Below are 24,438 nucleotides of genomic sequence, written 5' to 3'. Positions count from 1 at the left end.
CGCCGCTGGGGGTTCATTTGCATATCCCGCGCGCTCGAAGAGGAGGCGGGGGGGGGCGCCTCCGGGCGGGAACGGCTAATCAAGGGCGCGCGCTGGGGGCTCATTTGCATAAAGCGCGGCGGGAAGGGGGGAGCGCAAAATGGCGGCGGGGCCAGGGGCGGCCCCTGGGCCTGTAGGGGAGTGAGAAGGGGATGGGGGCTCCGAACGGCGCCGCTGCGGCTCAGGCTGGCGAATAGGTCACTTTGCAGTACAGCCAGCCTCATACTTTAGGCTGGAAGCGGTCAGGGTCGGAAATCGCCTGGCAAGAGCGCTGTGAAATGAATAGTCCCATGGTGAAACGCTGAGGGAGGAGGAGGAGGGGCTGCACAACCCCCCTGTGCAGTGGGAAAAGGGTAAAAGAGCTTTCTTCAGGGGCAAGGACTGCCTGAAAAAGCATTCTGGTGCTCTCAGTGCTGCCCAGAGGCTCAGCCTGGGACCAAGCCACTGCTTGTAGAGTCATAGAATTGTTTGGTTGGAAAAGATCTTTGAGATCATTGAGTCCAACTGTACTTGTCCATTAATAAACCATCCCTGAGCAAATCCCTCCAGGGATGGTGACTCAAGCACTGCCCTGCCAATTTTTCCAGTGCCTGAGAACCCTTTCAGTGAAGAAATTTCTCCTAATACCCAATCTGAACCTCCCGTGGTGCAAATTGAGGCCATTTTCTCTCATCCTGTGACTTGTTACTTGGGAGAAGGGACTAGTGCTCCTTTGGGGAGCTGAAGACAAAGTCTCTTCTCAGCCTCCTTTTATCCACACTAAGCAACTGCAGTTCCCTCAGCTGCTCCTCATAAGACTTGTTCTCCAGCCCCCTTACTAGCTTCTTTGTAGCTGCTTGGAGTCCAATACTAGGAGGAAGGCAGTGACAAATCTTGTATCAGTTTTATCCCCACCAAATAGCTGTTTGCCCTCTGTGGCACCCTGCAGTGTGCATGCCTGCACCCTGAGACAGGTAGGTATCGGCATCTCTTTCATGGCAATTTTGAGTGACCTCTGCTCAGGAACATGATGCGGTTACCCCGGATCAGCTGATGGCTGGTAACACATTATCAGACTGCTAGGTTCCCATTGCCACATGCTCCTAGGTTCCTGGCAGGCGTGCTGACCCACAGCAAATCGCTCCTCTGAAGCAAGAGTTTATGGTTGCCATTCTTGCTCTGCCATGTGCAAAGCTGGAACCTGAATCGGGACCTTTGGGTGACCACAGAAGGCGCAGTTTGGAGCTGAAACTTGGGTGTGCAAGGTTAGAAACAGGAGGGGCAGCAGGAAAGGGAAGGGGGCTCCTTATCATAGAGCGTTAACTGTTGTGCTCCTGTGCCTTTAAAGACAGGAGCAGACAATTTGAACCATACCCCTTATCTGACTAGCTATGGCATGCAAAGTCACTCCACCCTGTCCAGAGTACAGGCTGCTGGAGATTTCAACTCCCAGGCTACGCAGGAGATGGTTCTCAGGAGGCCCACATGCTAATCTGCTCTAAATACATCACACACCAAGCTTTGCAGGAGCCAAGCTGTTAGCAAGGGATTGCCTTTGCTTTTTTTGTTTGTTTGTTTGTTTCCTTGCTTTAAATCACAGGCAGAAGTTCAGTAAGACCCAAGAATAGCCTTACCTGCACCTTGACATTAACTAGTGACATTTAGAAGTGCAACCATACTTTGCACAGCAGACTGATAGCGAATGAAGGCAGCCTAAGCCAAGGGTGAGTCAGTGCAGGGAGGAGGGCACTTCGGCAAGTGACTCATTACGGGAGAAATTAATGTTGTTAACATACTGGACGAAAGTAGCTCATTTACCGTATACCAGAAAAATTAAGGCCAGGCGGTCTGGATACTGACAAGTCTTCTGTGTGGAGTTTTTGGGGTTGGTTTTTTTTTCAGATCAGAGAATCATAGAATGGTTTGGGTTGGAAGGGACCTTAAAGATCATCCAGTTCCAACCCTCCTGTCATGGATAGGAACATGTCCCACAGATGATAAATGCCAACGTTATTTTCTGAAGTCAATTTAGCCCATTAGACATCAAGCACTGCTTCTCCTTTAAGCATTTATGACAGGATTGGGGAGACAGTGGTGATTATAAAAGAGGCTTCCTATTCACAACAGCAGCATTTGTTATTTATGCAGCACTTGCTTCTGAAATCACACTTTTCCAAGGAGGAGTTTCCCACAGGGTTCTCCCCCTTCAGTGTATCAGTACAAACTGACCCTGGTTAAAAATAACTGAAGACTTCTGATACTGTAACAGCAGTATGCAGTTGCACAACTCCTCTCAAAACTTGTATCGCTTAATCAGGATTTTGGATGTCATCAACTCAAGAGAGAGCTGGTTCATTTCTCTGTGAATCAGGGATAGACAGAAGGACACACCTATGAGACCACTATGTTGTCAGAGTTTTGTTTTAAATACTGTGTAATCATGTTGCAATTTTTACTCCCAGATTTCAGTAAAGAAGATTGCTGTTGGTGGGAGGCCTCTGCGCAAAACACCCCGGGGCAAAGAAGGCTGAACCAGTGCGAGAGAAATCAGCTGCAGTCATGTTTAGTTACCCGGAATTCCACCTACATCTCCCTGGCTGGAGATTCCTGTTAGCTGGTTCAAAATGTTTATCTGTAAAGAAGATCTGAACCATCTGAACATGGCTCCTATTGTCATCTCACGCTCTCATTGTCATCTCACACCCTGTTCAGGAGATTAACTGAAACATGCCGGGTGGATCACAAGTAAAGTGGCAGATGCAGGAGTGGGAGGGCAGTGTCACTGGAGGTACGTATCTCTGCAGTGTGTGTGCTGGCAGTATTTACTGGATTAGCTTCAAGCATCTTGCATCCTCAGCCAAAATATCTTGGGTGAAATAGCAGCATGGAAGTCAAAACATCATTTACTTAAATACACCCAAGGTTTCTCAGAATTCATATCACGTCACATCATTTAGACTGACAAGATATCCGGGAAAAAGACCAGCTTCCCCACACTTTCTATGCACATAGTCCTTGTTAGCTTAAAAATGGTATTTTTGACTCTGTACATTTTTCCTTAGATTCAGCTTGACAGCATGTAACACATGATACCACAGGAAATGGAGCACAAGTTTAGTTGAGCTGCAGTGCTTCAGCTGCAGCAGATTTATTTATAAAACAACCAACTGAAAAAAAAATTAGGAAATCATTGATTCAAAGGAATCAATAATAAATATTTGCTTTCCTCTGAGTTGTTCAGACACAGTACAAGGACACCAATTATAGCAGGCAGCAGAGATGTAAGCTTAGTTTAGCTGCTGAGAAACAAAAGAAAGCTACGTAACATTGTTTGCATTTAATCACACTAGTAATATCTGGTATATGACAGTAAATGCTCTAAGTACACTATTTTACAAAATAGAGTTTGGCTTATGGTTCATTTGCTTCCCTTGTGCAACTCCCTTTAGTATCGTCCAGCGCTCAGAAAAATGTCCCTTTGGAAATAGAACACCTTTGAAATGATGGCTTTCCTTTGAGTAATGATCTTTTCCCTTTGGGCTTCACACTAACAACTGAAGTGCAGAACTGGCTCTGTGTTCAGCTGTGAGAGCACCAATGTACCGTGGTCTGAAAAGCACCGCAGCGTTTCAGACCTGGTGGTTTTAAATCACCACAATGTATATACTTTCTAACCAAGGCTATACATCTTCATTCCGTGGTGGGAGAGGGCCACAGTGTTTTTACTGACATGGTTTGTATCTGGGGCAGTCTGCATGTGCCCAGACAGCAGACACACATACCACCTGCTTCCCAATGGGGCTAGGAAAGCCAGGAATGATCACACACACCAGGCTCCAGCAATTGGTTCTGACTAACTTCTTTTCCTCAAGGTCCATAAACCTTTCATCCCCGGCAATCAGACAGCAAGCTTGTATGACGACAAGTGACTTCTCTACTCCGGGAGAGGGCTGCTGCAGCTGAGCTGGCCTGCAGCCTTTTCCCAAAGACCTCCAGGAAGGAGACTGCCAAGAGCAGGCTGGGCAAATTCTCCTAGCCAGCAGCAAGTGGCCTTAGGCTGTAGACAGAGCATCCTCCTCTTCCCTAATTGCAGGCTTGCCTGGTGACTCAAAGCTAACCTGCAGCACTTGGTACTCGGGACTGCAGCCAGCTCAACCATTTGAATTGTTACCCTTGTTTTGTGGTAATAAGCTGCTGGGCGCTCAGGCGTGCCTTCTGTACTGAGAAAAGCACCCCTGGGCTTATGTGCATAGAATAAGTATCCTCAGAAGCAACTGTAGAAGAAGCTACAAACTATTTGAGCAGTCCTGTTCCTGCTCTTCGGGACTTTCCCAGCTCTGGAGTATCTTCAAAGCACTTTTAGAGTGCCTGAGCCTTCAAGGTCCAGGAAAGGGCAGATACAGAGGAACCATGGACATTTACAGCTGCTGCTTCCATCCAGTGTTAGCCCCGACCAAATCCACCAAGAGAGAGCTGATCCAGGAATATGCCTCTGGAGTACCCAGAGAAAATGTCTAGGTAAAATGACACAGTATCCAACACCAGGAGCCATCCTAAAAGTAACAGCATATCAGCCCCCTAACACCAACCAGATGTCTCCTTTGTTTAAATCTGTGACTGGGGATTTCTTTCTGCACTGCAGATCAGTGTTTTGTCCTGCCAAGGGTGGCTGGCTTGACTCGGGGGTAGAGAGTGCAAGTGACATTTTGGTACATGCTCCTAGGAAGATACGTGCTCAGATAGGACAGGGCAAGTTTGAAAACTATTTCCCATAAGGAAGTAGCCCAAGCAGGGCTTGGCTTTGATCAGATTGTCTAAGATCTCAAGCCAAGAAGCTAGAATTCTGGGTCTCAGTCAGAAAAGAAAATTAATTACAGTCCCTGGAATTGCAGAATTACACATCTGTGGTTCTTCTGTACTGATCCATCTCCTGTAGACTCCAGTTTCACAAGCTGGAGAAAAACTTCCCTTCCTCAAATGGAAAAAAGCAACCCCCAAGCCCATCATTTTTTAACAGTTCAGGAATGCAGGAATCTAGAACCGACAAGCTCAGTGTCTTGTGTGTAGCAGTGGTCACTGCCAAGTCCTTCAGAGGAAAATATAAATGTCAGAATTATGCAAGCATCTGCCTTCAGAGGAAGCCTGTCCCCATATCCCATCATTTACTATTGGCCTTCAGCTTGAACTGTAAGACTTTATATCCCTTGGATACATTTTTTCTGATTAATTTAGTCACAGAAAGTGTTTTTCTGATTTTTGCTAACCTCAACAATAGCATGTGGCCCAGTGTTTGGTGTATAAATGGGACATCGCACAAAATATTTTCTAATGGAAGCAGCAGTGTGCTTGTTTACCTGTCCCTGGTGTATTTTCCTCACTGTCTGCTCCGTCACTCTGCCTTCAGTCTTACCTGATTGCGTGAAGGTCAGCTCAAGAACTCTGTTCGTTCAGTCTTGGGAAGGGCTCTCCATAAGGCTTCTACCACATGGCTTACCCCCAAATTGGTGAATTCACAACCTGTCGATAGCAAAGGTTTCTTCCAAACGCTTCATCTGGGCTTTTTGGTAGTTTGGTGGCCCTCACATTCTGAGGTCCTGCCTTCATTCTGGATTCAGTTCCCCATTCTCATCACACTAAGGCTCATTTGCCACAGATTCCACTCCCGTGGAGCTACTGCAGCTTGGAAGTACTGACCATACAAGCAGAGTCCTCTCTCTGGGTGCATGATTAAGTTTATTCTGGCAATTAAAGCACCTCTGTTTCCTTAACGTAGAGGGTCCTTTCTCTTTAGTTCATACACATGCCTTAATACTGCATCTCTTCACCCTTCTGAGTGAGTCTTCCATTTCCACTTCAGTTACAGCCTCTAAAAGTACTTCACTAGAGGACTGAATGCAGAAAATGTGGAGTGTCTGTTGGTTCCCTTTGAAGTTGAAACCCTCAGCAGAGATCCTGTCTCAAAATGTTCAGATAAGACAATGCATCTTTGAGAAAGATCTCCCAAACCAGTACAAGAGACTTATCCCTCCCCACAAAACCTCTCCGCAGTATTATGCGTCTTTAAGTCTCTTGATCCCTTTTAAAAAATCCTGAGGTTTGGCTTCATTTCATTTGTACAGCGCTTAGCTGTTGTAGCTTAAAAATGCTAAGTGTCTCATTTCCAAAAAAGATAATTTAAAAAGAAGGTCCCCTTTTCCCTCAAACATATCTTTCCTCAAAAAAGAACATTCTGCATCAGAACCTCAGTGCTGGGAGATGAAAGAAAGAGTTGAGTGGGAGGGCTTCTTGTGGTGTGAGTAATCACAAGTGATTAAAATCAAGCTGACCAGGAAGATAACTAATCTAACAATTCCTATGTGGCTGGTGGTATGTGAAGTGTTTCTGGACAGCAGGAGTCTCCAGCTGGCTGGTGAGCAATCACACGGTCTGGAACGCTCGGCTTTGGGCAGGCACCATCACCAGCGTCGCTCCCATTTTCATCAGGTTAGTGTAGTCGACTCTCTTTGGCTCGATTTCTTTTCTTTCCATCTCCCTCTGGCCGCACTGGGGAGGAGTTAGATGGGGAGTAGCTTCCGTTGACAAAGTCCGTTGGCTGCGAGAGGCACTGTTGGCTGTCGACCTAGTGGAGGAGGAACCTGAGCGCGAGCTTCTAGAACCAGAGGAAGAGGAGCTGGGCTTGACGAGATGGGCCTTGGGTGCCTCTGCATCTTCTCTGCAATCAAAGACGTCACAGGGCTCAGATAACAAAGAGAACAGAAATGCACAGGAACACACATTTTACCAGGCTGAATTGCTGCTCGAGTAAGTGAAACTGCACATCACCAGGGCACATTTGTCCAGCAATCTGGGCAAGGTATAGGGTTTTCTGAATTCTTTGCTACGTAAGTTTGTGGATTGAACTCTCTATTGCTCTGTGGAGCTATTGGATTTTGAATACACGCTGCACATGACTGGCTCTTTGTGTGCAGCTTTGAGGCCTGTGGAATGAATGCCAAGTGTCAGTGCGAACAATTCAGATCGCACTGTCTGCTCTGCAATCCTTACTCATAATGACAAATTGCCCCGACAGGATTAGCTGAGACCAGTTCTTCTAGTTTAAAAAAAAAATAAAACGTGGGTAGTGAAAGAAGTGCAAGGACTGGGCCCAGAGAGAGAGGAGGTAACAGTCATGCGTGGAAAAGTGTTATAAGAGATTTGGACTAAAAATAAAAAGGCATGCAATATTTGAAAGCAAAAAGAAAGGGAGGAAATCAGCAGAGGCCACCTTCTTGCTGGCAACCTGACCACCAGGCAGAGTAATCAGCTGGTGCACAGATCATAGAGGCGCCTAATGGTGCATGGTACATAGAATTGGATGAGGGCAGGCAGCCTTTTACAAGTAGACATAAGAATGGAACAAGGCAAGGTGTTTCTTCAAGGGCAGGAGCAGCTCAAACTCATTCCTGGAAAGGTCTTTTTTTTTTTTTTCCCAGCACTTTCCTTCCTGAGAAGTTTAGGCTCGACTGGCTGGAGACCAATCTCTGCTTGGGGAAGTGAAGTGTAAGACCTCACCCGTGTGTAACAGATGAGTTCAAAGAACGTGCGTCAGCATTCTCCGTACGCCCACTCGGGGCGAGGCTTCTCAGCTCGCAGCAGCTCAGGGGATTTTTCACCCTGAGCTAAATCCAGAAGCACAGTTGTTCAAAAGGCTCAAGAAAGACGGTGAGAACCTGCCTGCCTTGTAGCATTGCCAGCAGAAATTGCAATTAAAAAGGAAAAAAACCCCAACCCCTATCCTCTCAGAACCACAACAGACAACTGGGTTGAATTTAGTACAGAGAGGACTATGCAAATGCTTTAAAATGCTGAAAATTGCAAGTGTGAGAGAATATTTTGTTGAGTTTTATGTTCATTTGTCCTAAGGAAATAAAAAAAGACATTTTCATTTACATAATTTTCTGGGAAGTCTTCACAAAGATGCTCACCATCAAGAGATTTGTCACTGATATTTCAGGGAGACTTTGAAAGCTTTTCAGAACAACTTTTTGAGACACTTATACTCAGGTTACTTAAAATGATAGTGAAAGGATGCGTCAAACTGCAAGAAAGGAGTGTGGGAAGTAGAGGATTAAATAACAGGCGTTACCTGATTTCATTTGGTGCCTCCTCTTCCTCGTATCTCTTCTTTTCTTTTCTCCTTATTGTGAGCCTCACCACCAGGAAGAGGAGGGAAAGTCCCACCACCACCCCACAAACTGCTCCAGCGATCATGCCGATATTTTGTGCATCTGTTGGCCAGAAAACAAACGTGTTGGGAAGCTCTCACTCAGGTCATGTGGTCAGATTCTAGCCCACTCTACACCTTCCAGCTCTGGGTATAAATCAGAACAGAAGCTATGAGACACTGTTCAGGTGTCAAACAGAGGTTGATGAGGTTTATCTTCAGGCGTTGTTTCTAAACGTGAGCTGACAGTGATAAAAGGATTCACCTCTGGAAGGGTGGGATCACAAGTGCTGTGCCTTCAGCCGTGGCTGAGAATTGGTATGACAGAATCATAGAATAGTTTGTGCTGGAAGGGACCTTAAACATTATCCAGTTCCAACCTGGGACACCTCCTACTGGATCAGGTTGCTCAAACCCCCATCCAGCCTGGCCTTGAACCCCTCCAGGGAGGTGTGGAGGAGGAGGATTAAAAATCCTCTCTTAAAAGCACAGAACTGCAGAAAGTATAGGCTTACAGGACAACCCACATGTGAAACAAAGCACCCATTTCCTAGAGGCAGAAGAGTGTTTAAACTAGGAATGTTTCCCCATGAGGATTCCCCCTCCCCCCCCAGCTCACCCTGAAATGATTCACTTGCAGAATGAATTATTCAATTGGGGAAGAGAGTGACTTGAGGGGGAATGGAGAAGAAGAAGGAAAGGGAGACAGCAGGTGCAAGGCATTTTTCATCCCAAATAACAAAGTTAGAGAGACAACACTTCTTAGTGTGCATGGGCCCTTAGTTGATAATTTATGACAACTTCTTTTGATATGAGTGCTTAGATTGGGTTTGGTTGAAGGTTGTTTCCTTCCGGCTTGTCTCTGCGGAGGGTTTAGCAAACCAAAGTGAGGTTTTAAACCAACTCAGTTCAATTGGCATAAAAGCCGCCTGGACGCTTTTACTCAGATGCCTGAGGCAAACAGATTTTCCTTGCTACATGACCGTATTCTGGTTATTTCAGGCCTGGCTGGCTCAAAAAATTCCAAAGCTATGGAATGTCCACGGAAGAGACTTCACTATTAGCAGTTTTTTGTCACAGCAGATCCAGCTCCTGCTGAGCTGCATGTTAAAGCCTCCTAAACTGTATTGTTTGGGTTTGTCTTCAGTGCTGGTGCTAAATGCTACCCTGTTCCTTGCATGCTATGCAAAGATGCAGATCCCTCATGGACACACACCCTTGATGGGGTTAGTAGGAAGGACACTGAGTTTAATCTCTGGTGTTTTGGGCAGAAGTTTCTAAATCTGGATTGAAACCGAACTGTGTCAAAAGTTGCTTTTTATCCAGCGCATTACTTCATTTGAAAGTCAGCTTTTCCAGCTGCTTTTAGGTAGTTTCCTAACAGACAAGTAATTTGGAAGTGGAATGATAGACCATTCACACAGAGATTTTGTTCTTGAGAGTAATCTCATGCAATCACTCCAGCTAGAAGTACCTCAAAAGCTGGAGACCCTGGAACCATTAACTCCTTGGTTTTCCCCCTTTGTATTTCATTAGTTGTTCTCAAAAATCGAAATTTCTAGCAAACCACAACACCTGAGGCCAAACGGTGGAGGACTGCTGTGCAAAGCATAAGCACAATGAATATCTAAGAACTATTCCATGTGATTGCAGTATGGAATGGCAGAGGTGTGGCACAGAACCTGTCAGTCGTGATGGACACTGGTGAAGCAGCACTGCTCATAGATTGCGTGCTGATACTTACGCTGCACTGTCACCTGAACAACACAGCTCTCTTGTCCAGCCTCGTTGGTGGCAACGCATTGGTATAACCCCGTGCTCATCTGCGTAAGATTCTTCAGTAGGACTTGCCCAGGATTGGAAATGTCTGAAACAGGGAAAAACGCCACCAGGATTAATAAAAAAAGACTAAGAAACCATAACAGCGGATAGGACACGGAAGCATGAATTGAACTTCTGTATCAAATCAGTTCAAGAGCAATCAATGATAACTCACGAAAGACCATTTGTCAGCCCTCAGCAAAACACTAAACAAAACCCTTCAGCACTTCCTTGTTGATGGTGGAGCACCCCAAAATGTCCAGCTACAGTCAGGAGAGGGACTTGGACACTGTTGCTATCACTGCCAGCAAAAGATCCCTGTTTCAAAAGCAGGAACGTGAAGGTACACGTGCATGTGGACGGTTATGCGGCCTGGAGTTTACACAGAGCTCCAAGGGGAAAAGTCCTGACTTACTGACTCTTGATGTAGGTGGGAGATGTTCCGCTCTCTCGTCTTCCTCATTTATGCGCTGCCAGCGGTAGGAGATGGGTGCAGTGCCGGAGGCAGAGCGGCACTGCAAGGACAGTTCCTTTCCTTCCAGTAGCTCCCCTTCTAGCCAACATTTGGGCTTGGAAGGTTTTTCTACAAGAAACAAGACAGGACATGCAAACACAGCAGGCTGCTTTCTCGGTGGAAAACCCTTTCTTTGGCAGAAGTATGTAATTTAAGCAGCTTCCAAGTTCTGCTTTCTCTGGAACGCATTAAGAATTAGAGCAGTGATGTTTGTCAGGGGACTTCAGCTGCAACTATGTGCAACTTCATAGTCTGAGCTGTGGAGCTGGCTGGCTCAGACAAAGAAATGACACGTTATAACACTCTGGGGCAGTTTGCCTCGTGAATACTCGCATCAGTGGAGCTATAGCACTGCATTCCTCGCCTCAGTACTATTTAGAGAATATCCTTTCCCTCCCCCTACTTCTCCATTTCTTCCTTCTTCCCACAGCGTCTTGCAGGCCACAGCACTTCCTCCTCAGGATGACAGTTTATGTGAGAAAGCCAACCAAGACTCTGAAATCAGGGAAGAGAAATGCTAACCCTGGCAGCTTATTTCTCAGCTCCTTTGGCCTGGATCCGACTGGAGTCCTGGGACACGATCCCAGGGTCTTCAGTGGGAGATCTGAACAGAGCTATTGCCAGCTAAGCTAGAATATCAGTCTAGTCTGTGTGCTGAGATCATAGAGAGAATTTGGAAGGAGCAGTTCATATGATTTTGTAGGTGATTCTATTTACCCCAAAACAGTTCCTTAGGCTTTTCCCTTGTCCTTTGCCAAAAACTGCAAAGGCAGATATGGAGTGGGATAGTGAAACCTGATCAAGAAAGGCCTTTGTATTCATACCCTGCTGAAATAAATCTCTCTCCAGGAAACTAACCTAGCGATTTTTTTTTCCTTTGGAAAATGACCTTACCTATAACCTTCAGGGTGATGATAGCCCATTCGTACTGCCCAGCATTTTTAACCTTACATATGTACTTCCCCGCATCGCTGGACTGCAGAGATATGATTTGTAAGGATGCATCTCCAGCAAGGAAGTTAGATGTGAAGGAAACACGCCCTTTCTGCTCCTCATTCAGGTCATCGTAAACACGGCCTCCGGAGTAAGTGATCACCTAAGGAGCAGAGATGGATCATTACAGCACAGGTGAGATTGTACTTGCACATGGAACAACAAATCAAAGCATTCCCAGGAACTGTAGACGAAGGCTCTTTGTGGTGAAGTGACTTGCCAAGGGTCACACAGGAAGCCTGTGGCAGGGTGGAAGATTAAACCTGGAGTTCAAGTCTGAGACTGAAACATTTATGCTAGAGATTTACACTGCAGCATTTATACCAGTGTCAAAATAGACATCACGTTATGCCACACTATATAAACACAGTCTTTAACTTTGGCTGGGTTTGGCTAGCTTTGACTGCAGACCTGCTTTTTATAAGGACTAAACTATTCTTTTTTCTTCCTGAAACCAGGGTTTCAGAATCTGGGCCTACAAAACCCAAGGTCGTTTTCGAAAACCCAGAGGGCAACTCTGAAGTTTATGCAGCGATGACTGATTACACAAGAGTGTTTGTTTAAAGGAAACTGGATTGTAACACAACCTGTTCTAGCATGGCACGCGTGAATATCAAATAACTTTTATACATTATAAATCTCTCTAAATAAATCAGTGCTCTTCCCTAAACACTGCTTACTTCATCAGAATAACTTGTTAAGATCATCACAGGAGCCTCTGAGCCGGCTGCTGATGTCAGCAGGGAAGCAAGGTGCTTTTCTCGGTGTATGAACCTACCGCTTTGTGTACCGTCTCCGAAATGTGCAGCAGCCACTCGATGTCCAAGCTCCCCTGCTCCAGGAGGCCCAGGCGGTGGTGACAGGGCAAAGTCACGTTTTCTTCAGCCACTCTTTTAAATTCAGTCTGCGCCTCCGACAACCAAACGGCACAGGAAGCTGAAAAACAGATGCCGGTGGTTAGAGGCCAGGATTAAGGACACATCTCTGCTCTGACAAGTGCTGCTGGCTTAGGTTTCCCTGGATTCTTCCTCATTTGCTTCACAGCATCAAAGAAAACCCAACAGCTTGGCTTCCTGGACAGATTGCAGCTGATTAAAGGGGACATATATATGCACGCAGGCGGTTAGCTTCACACTAGTGTGTAAGCATGAAGAACAGATGGCTTCACACTCCAGAGCTGTCAATGCTTAATTCGCACCCACATCCTCTATGCACTCAAATTCCAGATAATCTCCTCAGTTTTGCCTTCACTTTTTATTACCTTAATTCATAAGCAGCATTTCCATTGCTTTATTCCTACGGCAGCCTGACAAGGCTTGGAGTCTTCTCCCTAACACTGGATGATGTGTTTCAATACAGGGAATGAGAGGCCAGCTTGGGGACAAGCGGGTTAACCTTAAGGCACAGGACAAGTAGGCTAGGAAGGTGTCTTAGAATAGTGGACAAATAGACTAGGAAGGTGTCTTTGAATAGCCACGTCAAGAAAACCTTCAGTTCTCAAAAAGGGTTTGTCAGGCTCTAAAAAAAAACAGAAAGAAATTGCCAAGCTGGACCACGAGAGGGAAGCAGAGCCTTTTAAATGTCAGCCAGCAAATCTCAAACCACATCTGAGATCCTTGAAGCCCGGATCTGGAGAAAACCATGGTGTTCAACCAGCACTGCATTACACGCTGCGAAACTTGCCACTCCTTTCCGAGTTTCTCTGTATACTGAACAAATTCGGGGTTGATTCTTGGCTTTCCCCATCTCCAACTTTTGATAATGCATGGGCTCACTGCGGTAAGTTCAAACTCACTTAAAACTCACCCAGATGATCACTGGCATGGAAAATTGCAGGCATCTAGGTCAGCGCCCACCTGGGTCTACTATGACACCAAATAACAAATCTTCCAACTAAGTTAGGACAGGGACTTTTTAGTGCACATATACCACCCACCCTTTGTGTATAAACCTCCAGAGTGCAACTGGGCTGTTCTTAAGTTTTGCTGTGTAAGAAGAAAGGCTAAAAGCATTTTTTTTCCTCTGAAGTGAAGATGAAATATGTCGCTTCTTGGGCCAATTACTGTGAAACTGATGAAAACTGTGAGAGCTGGCAGTGCTAGGAAGTCACATGTGTGATGGAACACACAATCCTGTGATTACAGAGCCAGATTACTGGCAAGAACATAAGAAGCTCTACTTAACATCTGCTAAATTTGTTCCTATACTTGTATTTAAACAGTGGATCTATGAACTTTCCTTTAAAAAAACCCCAGGAAATATTACACCCAACATGACCCTTCCTTGTTTCTTTCTGTTTCTTCAGGACCAACTCTGGTTTTAGAAAATTCATTCTGTTCCTGCTGCCAGCTCCGCCTCTGAGTTAGCAAGACCATCCCTCAGCTCCTGAGGTTCTGGGAGTCAATCAATATTTAGCAAGCAAAAGGTATGATCTGCCACTTGCACGTGCATATATAAAACACCTAGACTCTTAAGACAGGTGGAGTCTTGCAAAGGATTAAACTCTCTCCCACTGCATGGATCTCTGCATGAATCTACAGGAATGAAAGCTCCTTTTCAGCCACATTAGCTGCTTGCTTTAAAGGGAAAATTAATCCAGTTTATCACTGGATTCACTAGTCTCAGAGCTACATCTGCCAAATACAATTACACATTTTGCCTAAGATGAATGCCTGCTTTCTCTTACAGCCCACGTTGCTGCAGGCTGCCTTCATTAACGCACTGACACTCGCTAGATGACTGATCAATAAGTTTAATTTAAGCACCACAGCAGTGAGCATTCACATAACATTTGCAATATTTTTCAGAGTCCTGTGGCAGCACGGAGGTTTTGTGCATGCCTCACAGGGTATTCTGCATTTTAAAATGTAGTTTTACATGGAAAGCCTTGATCAGGATTTATAAATTACCTTCTGAGGGAGTATAACAAGCATAATTTTCATTCCTTTCTGGCTTGGATAGAATGTTTTCAGGAGCTCACACCTTGGTCTGTTCTTTTTTTGCCCAGCAAATGTACTCTGGATTTGAGGAAGAGCCCTGTGCCTATAAACTCATCTCCCTAAGTGGGAGTAAGATCGGGGAGACATCCACTGAGATAGTTACTGCAAATTTCTAAGGCACCCTTTATTTTTCAAATACATGCAGTCAGAGATAGTTTGGAGCTGATTTACCATTGAACTGATAATAGATTGTCAAAAAAAACACCCAAACTTGTACCTTTAGTCCTTATTAATTCTTTGATAATGACTACAAACTTGCAAGGAAATCTGTAAGTTTTGCAAGCATTCCAGACAACACCCTCACTTTATTTTCTTTTCACCCATACCTGTACACAGACAAAAAGAAGCTCAAAACAACTTCATAAAAGCACCAAACACAGGATGCCAGATCCACAGAATGCTAGACGGGAACCATCCTCAGACCTTCCAGGTGCTTGGGTGGGTCTCACTGCCTCAAGCAGCAATGAAATGGGAATTTGCCTTCAAACACATGTTGGAATTTACAGTAAGTGCCATGGGAAGAAAAGGGAATTAGAGGACATATCCCAGCCCCCTCTAGGTTAATTTAAGTTTTCTGTTCTAGATAGAACCATCCCTGGAGGTGTTCAAGGTCAGGTTGATTGGGGCTTTGAGCAAACTGATCCAGGGTTAGGTGTCCCTGCCCATGGCAGGGGGTGGAACTATATGGCCTTTGAGGTCCCTTCCAACCCAAACCATTCTATGATTCTATGATTAATTCAATGAAGATCAACTGCCTCTGAAGCTGTCTTGTATTTGTGTAGATGAGACCTAGCAAGAACAGCTCCAAGAAATGCTATTTTGCAGACTGTGCTTTTAGCAATTATTTCCCCTGTAGTTTAAGTTCCATTTAGATGAATACTTGAAGGAGAATGTCTGCACCTTTGAGCAGCAAACACCTCCATACACTGCCCAGGGCACACAGTGGGTAGGGAGCAAAAGCGCTCTTGCTCTGCGGGATGGGTGCACAAGGCTCCAAGCCCTTCTCCTTAAAGAGCGCCGCAGCCACGGGAGGGCAGAGCCAGCTCAGGAACACACTGAGCTCCAGCAGACAATAGAATCAGACAATAGAAGATTTTCCCATAAGTCAGATCCAAGAGTCTGGCTCACTAATGCCACAGATATGCAGGCTCCGTAGTTCTTACCCCCAAACCCCTATTTCCTTTCCACATCCTGTGTTCAGCTTGTGATGCTGCAAAGGGCAATTTGGTAATCGCTTCTTTCAGCTTCCCTCAGCCTGTGTCCCATGACTTCAGAGGGAGGTTGGTTTGTTTTTCCTGCTGAGCAGGGGCCCTAAAAGCTTATTGCGACTGCAGCATTTTGAAAGCATTGGCTGTGGGCCTGAAAAAGAACTGCTGGGTGCAGTGCTGGGCTGGCTGACTCCCCACAGGCAAAGGGATTCTCTGTGTTTGAGGGGGGAGGACAACTCTGTGAGGTTTAAATGTCTGTTCTGTTGTTCAGAAGACAATAACTCACTCAGTGCACTGGAGACAAGGGAAAACAATTACTGTTTTTCATTTCTCACCAATGTTTTAAACATCCAAGAAAGGGCACAGAAAGGAACCTTTATCCCTCTCAAGAGGTCATTCCATCTTAGCAGACTTTAAAGAAAATGTGGGCAAGATCCTGCATCTTCCTCATGCAAAAATGTCAGTCTTAAAAGCATTTTAATATCTTCATCAATGACTTGGATGGTAGGATCGAGAGCAGGTCTGAATTTCAGAGAAGCCTGCGTTGTGAAACAGAGGCAGAGGGAGGGAACCATCTCCTGTGCGAAGCAGCAAGTGCTGGGGAAATTGGGACTGTGTATTTAGCCTTATCAGGTTCTGACCACCCAAACCAGTGTTTTCCATGTCTGAATCCTTAGTAAGACTCACACATGCTTTCATATACATGCTATTAAGAAGCTCTGTTTATTTTCATACCCACCCAAAACCAAGTATGTGTATATACGCAAATGGACCTATCAACAAAATCAAATATATGTACCTGCAAGGCACGTGAATGTACATTCAGAATGAAAGGGAAAATACGTGTTTCACCAACCTTTCTCTTTGCAGGCAAATTCATGAGCTAAAAGCTAAAGAGCTTCTAAGATTTAAATCTTTCATTAGGTTCAGAAGGCAGCTTGAATTAGGGAGCAATGCTAAATATAGATTATACTTCTAAAAAAGTAATAAGTTGTGCTGTATTACTGGCTGGAATTAGTTGTGCTGTATTATTGGCTGGAATTAGGAGGGACAGCTTAGAAAAGAGAAATCCATAGTGATATTTTGTTAACTTGGCCCAAGCCAAACCTACACCGAGTGCATTTAAGATGTGAATATCCAACACGGGTCGTGAAAATGTTCAGTTGTTCCAGGAACTTCTGTGGTGTTTATTCACCTACACTTCTTATGAATTCTTTTGGCTTTTTATCAAGGATGACATTTGCAACAGACTATCCCAAGACACTGATGTCCAAGGAGGAGTAGAAATAGAGCCTGTGATTTTCCTGCAACTCGAGACATCCTGTACTGGCACCAGGGGGAAGCGACTCAGGAAGCAAGTGACTCAACCCTGCTGCCAAGGAAAACTTTGTTCAACAAAACCGTAAAAGCAGGAATTCCAATAGTATCCACACACAGAATTTATAGCAGTGTCTGGATGATTTCCATTTCACCTGTGATAGGTGCTCTCTCTGCTTCTGTTCATTAATATCGAAACATGACAGGAACTGTGAATGGCCACTGCTGTCAACGCACATCGCAGCCTTTTGGAAAGAAGAACAGTCCCCTGCTGACAGGCTTTCTCAAGTGGAACCAATAATTTTGAGGTCTGATTTTGAGTCCTTCTTGGGATACATTTAAAAACTATTTTCCCATCATACATTTCACATGTATGATTTCACTATCTGAAAATGAGATCCTTCCAGGAAGGAAGTTTTGAGTAACACACAGTCTTCTCAAAATCCAGGTAGGCAGTTGGAAAAAGACACTTTAGTGCATCCCAGTCCTATGCTATAGCTGGTCTCAGCTAGCCCTGCAGGCTGAACTGCTCGTGTAAGCACTTCATCCTAGCAGAAGTGATCCAAATTCACAAAAACTACTTAAACAGTTCAAATGGTCCCAAAGAATAAATATCCCCAGAATTATTCAGGCTTATAACGTTCCTCCAGCTGAATAATCCTGCACATGTGATGCTGTTATGGTTGTTGTGCTAAAAACATTTATCCCACTCAAGAAACTATTTGAAAACAGAGTGTCTGAATTAGATATATACAAGAATAATATGTTTGTGTATTAAGAAACAAAAGGCTAGGACAGCCTGCCATGTTGCAGCTTTGAACAGCTCCTCCATGCCAAGAATTTAAGATATTTCACATCTGTTAGAGTTTCATCTTGCTGCAGTCTTATAGGAAATGATTTACTAAGCCTCCCTATGGAAAAGCAAAAGCCTGCGCCCTGCTCTGCCCAGTGGTAATGAGCAAAATGTGGGCATTTAGCAACAGCAAATTTAGAATTCTACGTGCTTACACAGGCTGACAACTACTTTTATGACCAAATAATTACATGTCAAGTAAAACTTTCAGAGGTGCCTGAGTGACTTGGAAGCTTGAATCAGCCGGGTGCTAAAGACACTACAGACGCTAGATCTACAGTGAAGTATTTAGGGCTCAGTAAGCCTTAAAATTAAGCTCTCTGTTGGGAAACCAAACATTTCCCTCCACTATGGCTGTTCAGTAATAACAGGCACACGCACATTAAGGCTTTTATCTCCCCTTTGACTCTTTTCCCCCATTTCTGCTGTGGATAAACCACGACAGCAGACAGCAATGTTGGTTTGTTCCGGAGCTGTAAGGAGAACCCACAGGGTCAACCCCCCCTTGCTCACCCTCAGACCACACTAGACCTAACAGTTAGTTACCCTGACAGCATCTTAAGCCAAAACAAATACGAAACGCTCTCTTCTTACAGACCACTGTTTTGCATTCTTTGTGCAAGGGAGGAGACGCTGGGGGCAGCTGAAGTCTCCTAAGGACAATTAACTCAGCCAAGGCTGTGCTCTGGGACATCTGCTTTCTGTATTCCTTGGCTGGCAGAGACAAGGGCCAAAGGTCGCCTTCTCCCAAGAGCTCAAATGCTCCAAGTGACCAAGACCTGGCCACCAGTGCATGCTGCCTGCAGCCTGCTCCCCTCTGCCTCCCTTTGGTTTCAGGAATTTAGTTGTGAAGTAAAAACATCTCAAAGAAGAAAAATGTGAGCTAACAGTCAGGTCCCACAGGAACAGGCTGGCTGTGTTAAAATAAAGAGGTCAGCCTCTCCCCATTCGCATCCACATAGCATTGCAGAGGTTCTCTGTAATTGGAGACATATGTGCTTGGGGCCGAGGTTTGAGGAGGCTGTTAAAACAGAAAGCGAAGGGGATGAGTCCTACATGTTGCTGGGTTTCCAACTGGTGACGCGAAGCATTTGGAATGGTAACTGCTAAGGAACAAGAAAGGCCCCGAGGAAAAGAGAAAAAGCAACATTTCACAAAGCAAAACCTCTGAATTTTAGAGATTTGTAAGAACTAAAGAAAGAGTGCAGGATGAGGCTGGAATTTGGCTGGGGGAACACAAGCTCCTACCAACAGAGACACCTCCAGCTGCAGAAGCAGGAGCAAAAGCTGGGCATTGACTCTTTCCTGAGCAGTCTTGGATGAGCCAGAGAAGTGACCTGTGGGATAGCTGTGACCAGCACAGTGGCAGCGCACCTGTGTGTGTAAATGCACCATGAATGTCCTCACACCACTCCTGGGCAGAAATGAGATGGTCCACCCAGTGCAGGTCTGGGTCTCATAAAAAGCCTGAGCAGCAAGAATGCAAAATTACGTGGGGAAAACTTGGGGTTTCTCCAGTAGGTTAAAGACAGATCCCACCGTACCCAGTGGCCATGCGCAATGTATAGGAGCTTGCTTATACATTCCTATGAGCAAGAGGTAAAATTCTGTCCTTGAAAACACCAACATCAAGACTGTCTTCAGCACCAAGACACACAACGGAACCCAAAGCCTGAAGAGACTTTGGAATATTAGAGAAACATTAACTGAGGATCTTCACATCCAACCAGCAGCCGTATGTGCTATAGCTGTCCTTTTACTCACTGCATTTTAGAAATCAAATGCAAGTAAGATATTCTGCCTTTACATCCCTGGAGACCAGAGAACAGAAAGCAAAGGCACCAGAACTGCATCTTGCTATTTAATGGTTCACAGAGGGTTTGTACAGAGGAATGTGTGAAGTTCCTTAGCCCTCAGACCAGGCAATTTTACCAGTAAAATGGTCCAGGTGTCTTCTGTTTACAGCAACACAGCTCAGCTAAGCCTTTCAGTAATGCAGCTGGTTATTTCAAGCTGTGTGGACTAGATCTGTACAGAGAGCTTGTCAGTACAGATCAGATACCTCCGGGGCTGAAGCACCTAGAGCTGTCTGATATTCCCTTTCTCCACAAGCATCTCTGGGCTGATTTGTGTACCTTACAAAACTTCATATCAAGGAAAGCAAGAGAACAAGACATTCCACCCCTATGATCAGAAATTTCACTCCTTTTGCCCAGTTCTAAATGGAAGTAAGAGAAGAAAGATGGTTTCAGGAATAATTTCTAGGGTGTCTTCAGTCTGGCCTCAGTTTTCCAGTGAGCCTATTGTTGCTGTCAGTCCATGGACATAAAAATGAAAGCACACAGAAATGAAGTTGTCTGCTCAGGGCAGACACCAAGCAGAATTGAGAATACAAACCAGAAGAGACAGCAACACAACTGTTTTCAAAATAGTGTTTGTCCATCAGATCTTTCTTCAGAAATTTCAAAATCCAAGGAGTAGGTTGCATCAGCTGAGGTAACTCTGAAAATCAGGGAGAAAGGAAAAGACTTGAGGTTGATAAAGATACCCAATACAACCATTCTTGTACTGGGGATTCCCTTTCTTTTCCCTCAGTGTTGAAGTGTAAGATGTTAACCAGAAGCACTAAACTGAAGGTGCTTTCCTGCTGCTTTTTGTTATAGACATTCAGCTTGGTTTAAGCTCTCCAAAAAAGGTACCAAGAAACCTGGAAGGTGTTCACCAGTAAACCTCATACCTTCCCGCATCTTTCTCTCACAGAGACTTTCAGCGGAGTTTGCTGCTGTTTTAAGGAACAGGCTTCAGTCCCTGCTCAGCACATCCACATTACCTCAACGAGATGTGCTGCTGCGTACTCATAATTGCACATAACACGGCATGACATCTCACTTATCCACTACAAGCACTACTAATAGGATACAAAATGAATGCCTAATGTATTAGCACTCTGTCACTTTTCATATTTGCTCAATCTCAAATCCTCAGCTACAGCCTACCCTAGGGCAGAAAATGAACAACAGCAGCAGCTCCTCCTCATCACCCCCATAAACCTTGAGAGGGAGATACATTAAATTCTGCAACACTTCTGGGATGAATACAAGTTGTGGTCTCCTGGTCCAAGCACGGGACCAGGAATACGGCAGCTTAACTCACTAAAAGTTATGTTATAGATACTGGCTACCCAGCTGCCCGCAGCTGCCATTTCTCACTAATGCTGTAATAGTCTGGATCAATTAATGAGTATTTACTGAACCCATCAGAGGTTAGAAAATTAAAGAAACCTCATTCTCTTGCTTCTTATGCTTGCACTGGCTTCACTATGAACCAGAAAAAGGAGGATCCATTTCTTAACCAGCTTATCACTACGATTCAGCTCCCTCCTTGCATCTTTCCTAGAGTTTGGTACAACAGCATAGCAGCTGTAAGCAGACTCCAAGAATAGATGAATCTTTTCTCTCTTTTTTTTTTTTCCACTGTTACCAGGAGTTATGGCATCTGGACACATATGTTAAGGTCTCAGACAAGCAGAGGCAGAGCTTTGCAAATCCCACTTTCTGAATCAGAGCTACAAATCGAGCAAGTGGGGATTACTGAGGAATGCAAACCAAACTGTAAATGCTGGAAGAGACACCCACCAACTGCATTTCGGGAAGCTGGCATCATGCAGACAACTCGCAGCCTCCACACGCTGTGTATTAGTTCACATTGTACTGCAGAAAGTCTTATCATGCCTTTGGTGAGGCCCTGTACTCAAAAGGATCCTGAAGTTCTTCCCAGTAGATTTACAAACCCAAGCCTAGCCTGAATAATATACTCGTGAGAACTTGCATTGACTTTAAGAGAGACAAAAAGAGTTTGGAAAGCATTCTGCCTTCAGAGGGACAGCTTTCCAAAGCAGAACACAATCACTGTTTGAACTGACAGCCACACTGCACAGCTGCTGCAAGCAATTTTGAAATTAAGGACTGAAAAGTCAGACACAGGAAATTAGGAAATGTTATTTAACATAAAATACAATAGATTGCTGCATATTTTTCATTTTGGTGACTGTCAGGAGCACAGCTGAGCTCAAGGCATCCTCGTGTGCTGAAAGTAGCCAGAGACAAAGGCTGAGGAAGATGATTCCACTACCCACAAGATCATAGTGTGTGAGCTAGGGCCAAATTCCCACTCCTGGATCCATTCCACTTGAAAACAGTCTACAATCCTAAAAAGACATGACTATGCAATAAAATTACATCCATCAAGTTGATTAAGTGCTGGAACAAGGCTGCAGCGTAAGAAACAACGTAAGAAAATGAAGAATTTTTGCTTCTCTGAAAGTTTTGGAGCATTTAAAAATGTGGGAAAGCTTGTTTATTGTTTTTCAACTGCCTACCTATTTACTTATAAACCTGTGCTGTTTCTTTTTTAATCTAAGTGTAGATTTATCAAAGCCCTAGTATTATTTTAGGAGTTCAAAGCATGAATTAAGTTACCACATAAGATGCTTGGAAAAGGCATATGACTAAAAGAGAAAGCAGAATCATTTTGCTTCCTTCAGAAATAGAAGCATACTCAGAGAAGTGACTTTTCAAACCCAATTTTAACTGGCTTTCAGACATGCAGGTGTAAAGACTAAAACAAACCTTTGGTACTACTTGAGCTAAATAAAACCTGCAAAGTGCTGGGGGACAAGAGGGAGGGATACAATCCTGGAGTTGGAATCTGTTGGAACTGAACTGCACTGAACTGCATTTCTAGTGGCCGTGTCATCAACAAACTCCCTCTGCAACAGGCATGAGATTGGTAGGGAAGCAGATTTTCTTCTCTGCTCAATGTAGGGCTCCAGCGCCAGCAGCTGAAATGCGTGTTACATGTATTTTGCATGTTTGCAAATACCAAGGGCTCTGCAAAGCAACAAAATCTGCAAAAGCCTAGGGCCACTGCTAGGGGAAACCCACAACGAGAACACGCAAGCATCATGCCTGCCAAATATTCCTGTGACCTTTGCTCAAAAGAGCAATCTAGCTCTCCTCTGGCACATGTTCCTTTCCTGAAGTGAGGGATGCCCCAAGTAACAAAGAGGCAGAGCCCTTTGTAAAATATAAGCAGTGGGTATTGACATTCCGAGAGCTACAGCACGTCATTGAGCTCTGGTGAGCAAGTACGATATTTCCAAGATGCTGAACAGGAAAGAGGGTTCTGGAAGGGGGAGGAGGGCGAGAATGGGATTCAGGCAACAGTTGAACACATCTGCTAATTAGATATGAAAAGGTCAGGCATCTTATCAAGAAACATACTGTAAAGGTCAGGTGAAGTACACAAAAGTAAGCCTAGGAGGAATGGGTAGCACACATGACCAGCCCCACCACTGTGACTCTAAATTTCCATCCTCCTTTTCAGTTTATCTGGGACATCTGACCAACTTAGAAGCATTGCTGAACTTTTCCTCTGTTCCTTTTGTGACGGAGGTCCCTACCACAACTTGGCCAACTGATTTCCTCAGCATCAAGAGTTTCTATCAACAGCCCTGACTTATCATAAAGCAGGAGATGTTGAAGTGTTGCAGAAAAGGCCAGTCTTAGAGAACAGAAATTAGACTACACTGTGTTATTCTTACCTTCTGAACTATATTTTGGATTTTGTTGTACATGCATCATCTTTGAGAGCCACTTTTATAACTGCTGTTGAGGACAACAAACAATACCTGTAGCACCTACCATAAGCCCCCGATGTCTTTGTTTCATCAGAACTGCTTTAGAACCACAAAACAGTGAAGGTCACAAGGGACATCGACATAATCTAGTCCACTGCTCTGCTCCAAGCGGCTGCTCCAGTCCTTTAATCATCTTCGTGGTTCTTAGAAGGACTCCTTCCAATATATTTGTCTGATACTGGGGAGCATAAAAGTGGTTCACCTTGTTGTCCTGCAGAACCCCAGGTATCTTAGCTAGGGTATAAGCTACAGGATGGAAGGACTCCAGAGCTGGTGCAGGAGTACAGGCATTCCATGGAAACAAGGATCTCAGTGGATCTGTACAATTTGAGAAGCGATAGAGCAAAAATTTCTACTGAATAATTTGGGAGACTTGAGGGGAGTTCTCAGGAAATTAATCTAAGCTTCCTGGTAGGAAAGCTCAAGCTAGAAAAGGACCTCAAGCCCTCATGCAGAAGAAAGGTTTCCTGGACAAGCTGCAGCTTCTCTGTACCTCACTTCTGTCCTTTCTAATTTATGTAAAAAAACCTGCATGCCTCAGGGATGCATATGTAAAGCTTACAGAGGAAACAACAAAGTCATAGACAGATCAGAGCCAGACTTCTCAGAAGGGCACAATGACTGGATGAGAGACAACAGACAAGCTGTAAAAAGGGGAATTCGAGTTAGATATTGGGGGAAAAACAGTCAACCACGGGAACAGCGGCTCACAGAATGTGGAATCAACATCCTTGGAACTATTCAGAACTGGACTGCTGAAATCCGGAGCAGCCTGATGTAAGCTGACCCTGCTTTGAGCCAGAGTCCTCCAGAA

General features: G+C 44.7%; 1 protein-coding gene across 2 annotated transcripts in view; it reads right to left on the bottom strand.

Annotated features, from left to right (window-relative positions):
* Positions 1-2,209: 2,209 nt before the first annotated feature.
* Positions 2,210-24,438, bottom strand: part of CLMP (CXADR like membrane protein) — a 44,774-nt gene continuing 22,545 nt past the window's right edge. Inside the window, exons 2-7 of one of the 2 annotated variants that reach the window (XM_069876546.1) lie at positions 12,328-12,485; positions 11,451-11,652; positions 10,458-10,625; positions 9,966-10,088; positions 8,144-8,285; positions 2,210-6,730 (exon numbers count right to left, since the gene is read on the bottom strand). In XM_069876546.1, the coding sequence (XP_069732647.1) occupies positions 6,436-6,730; positions 8,144-8,285; positions 9,966-10,088; positions 10,458-10,625; positions 11,451-11,652; positions 12,328-12,485 (1,088 nt within the window). In that variant the 3' untranslated portion in view covers positions 2,210-6,435. The remainder of the gene's footprint in view (positions 6,731-8,143; positions 8,286-9,965; positions 10,089-10,457; positions 10,626-11,450; positions 11,653-12,327; positions 12,486-24,438) is intronic. The other variant, XM_069876547.1, reaches the window with a different exon arrangement.

This window comes from Phaenicophaeus curvirostris, chromosome 25 (genome assembly GCF_032191515.1).
Source record: "Phaenicophaeus curvirostris isolate KB17595 chromosome 25, BPBGC_Pcur_1.0, whole genome shotgun sequence".
Lineage (NCBI taxonomy): Eukaryota > Metazoa > Chordata > Aves > Cuculiformes > Cuculidae > Phaenicophaeus > Phaenicophaeus curvirostris.
Note: the sequence above shows the minus strand (reverse complement) of the source record. Positions and strands in the feature narration are given on the sequence as shown.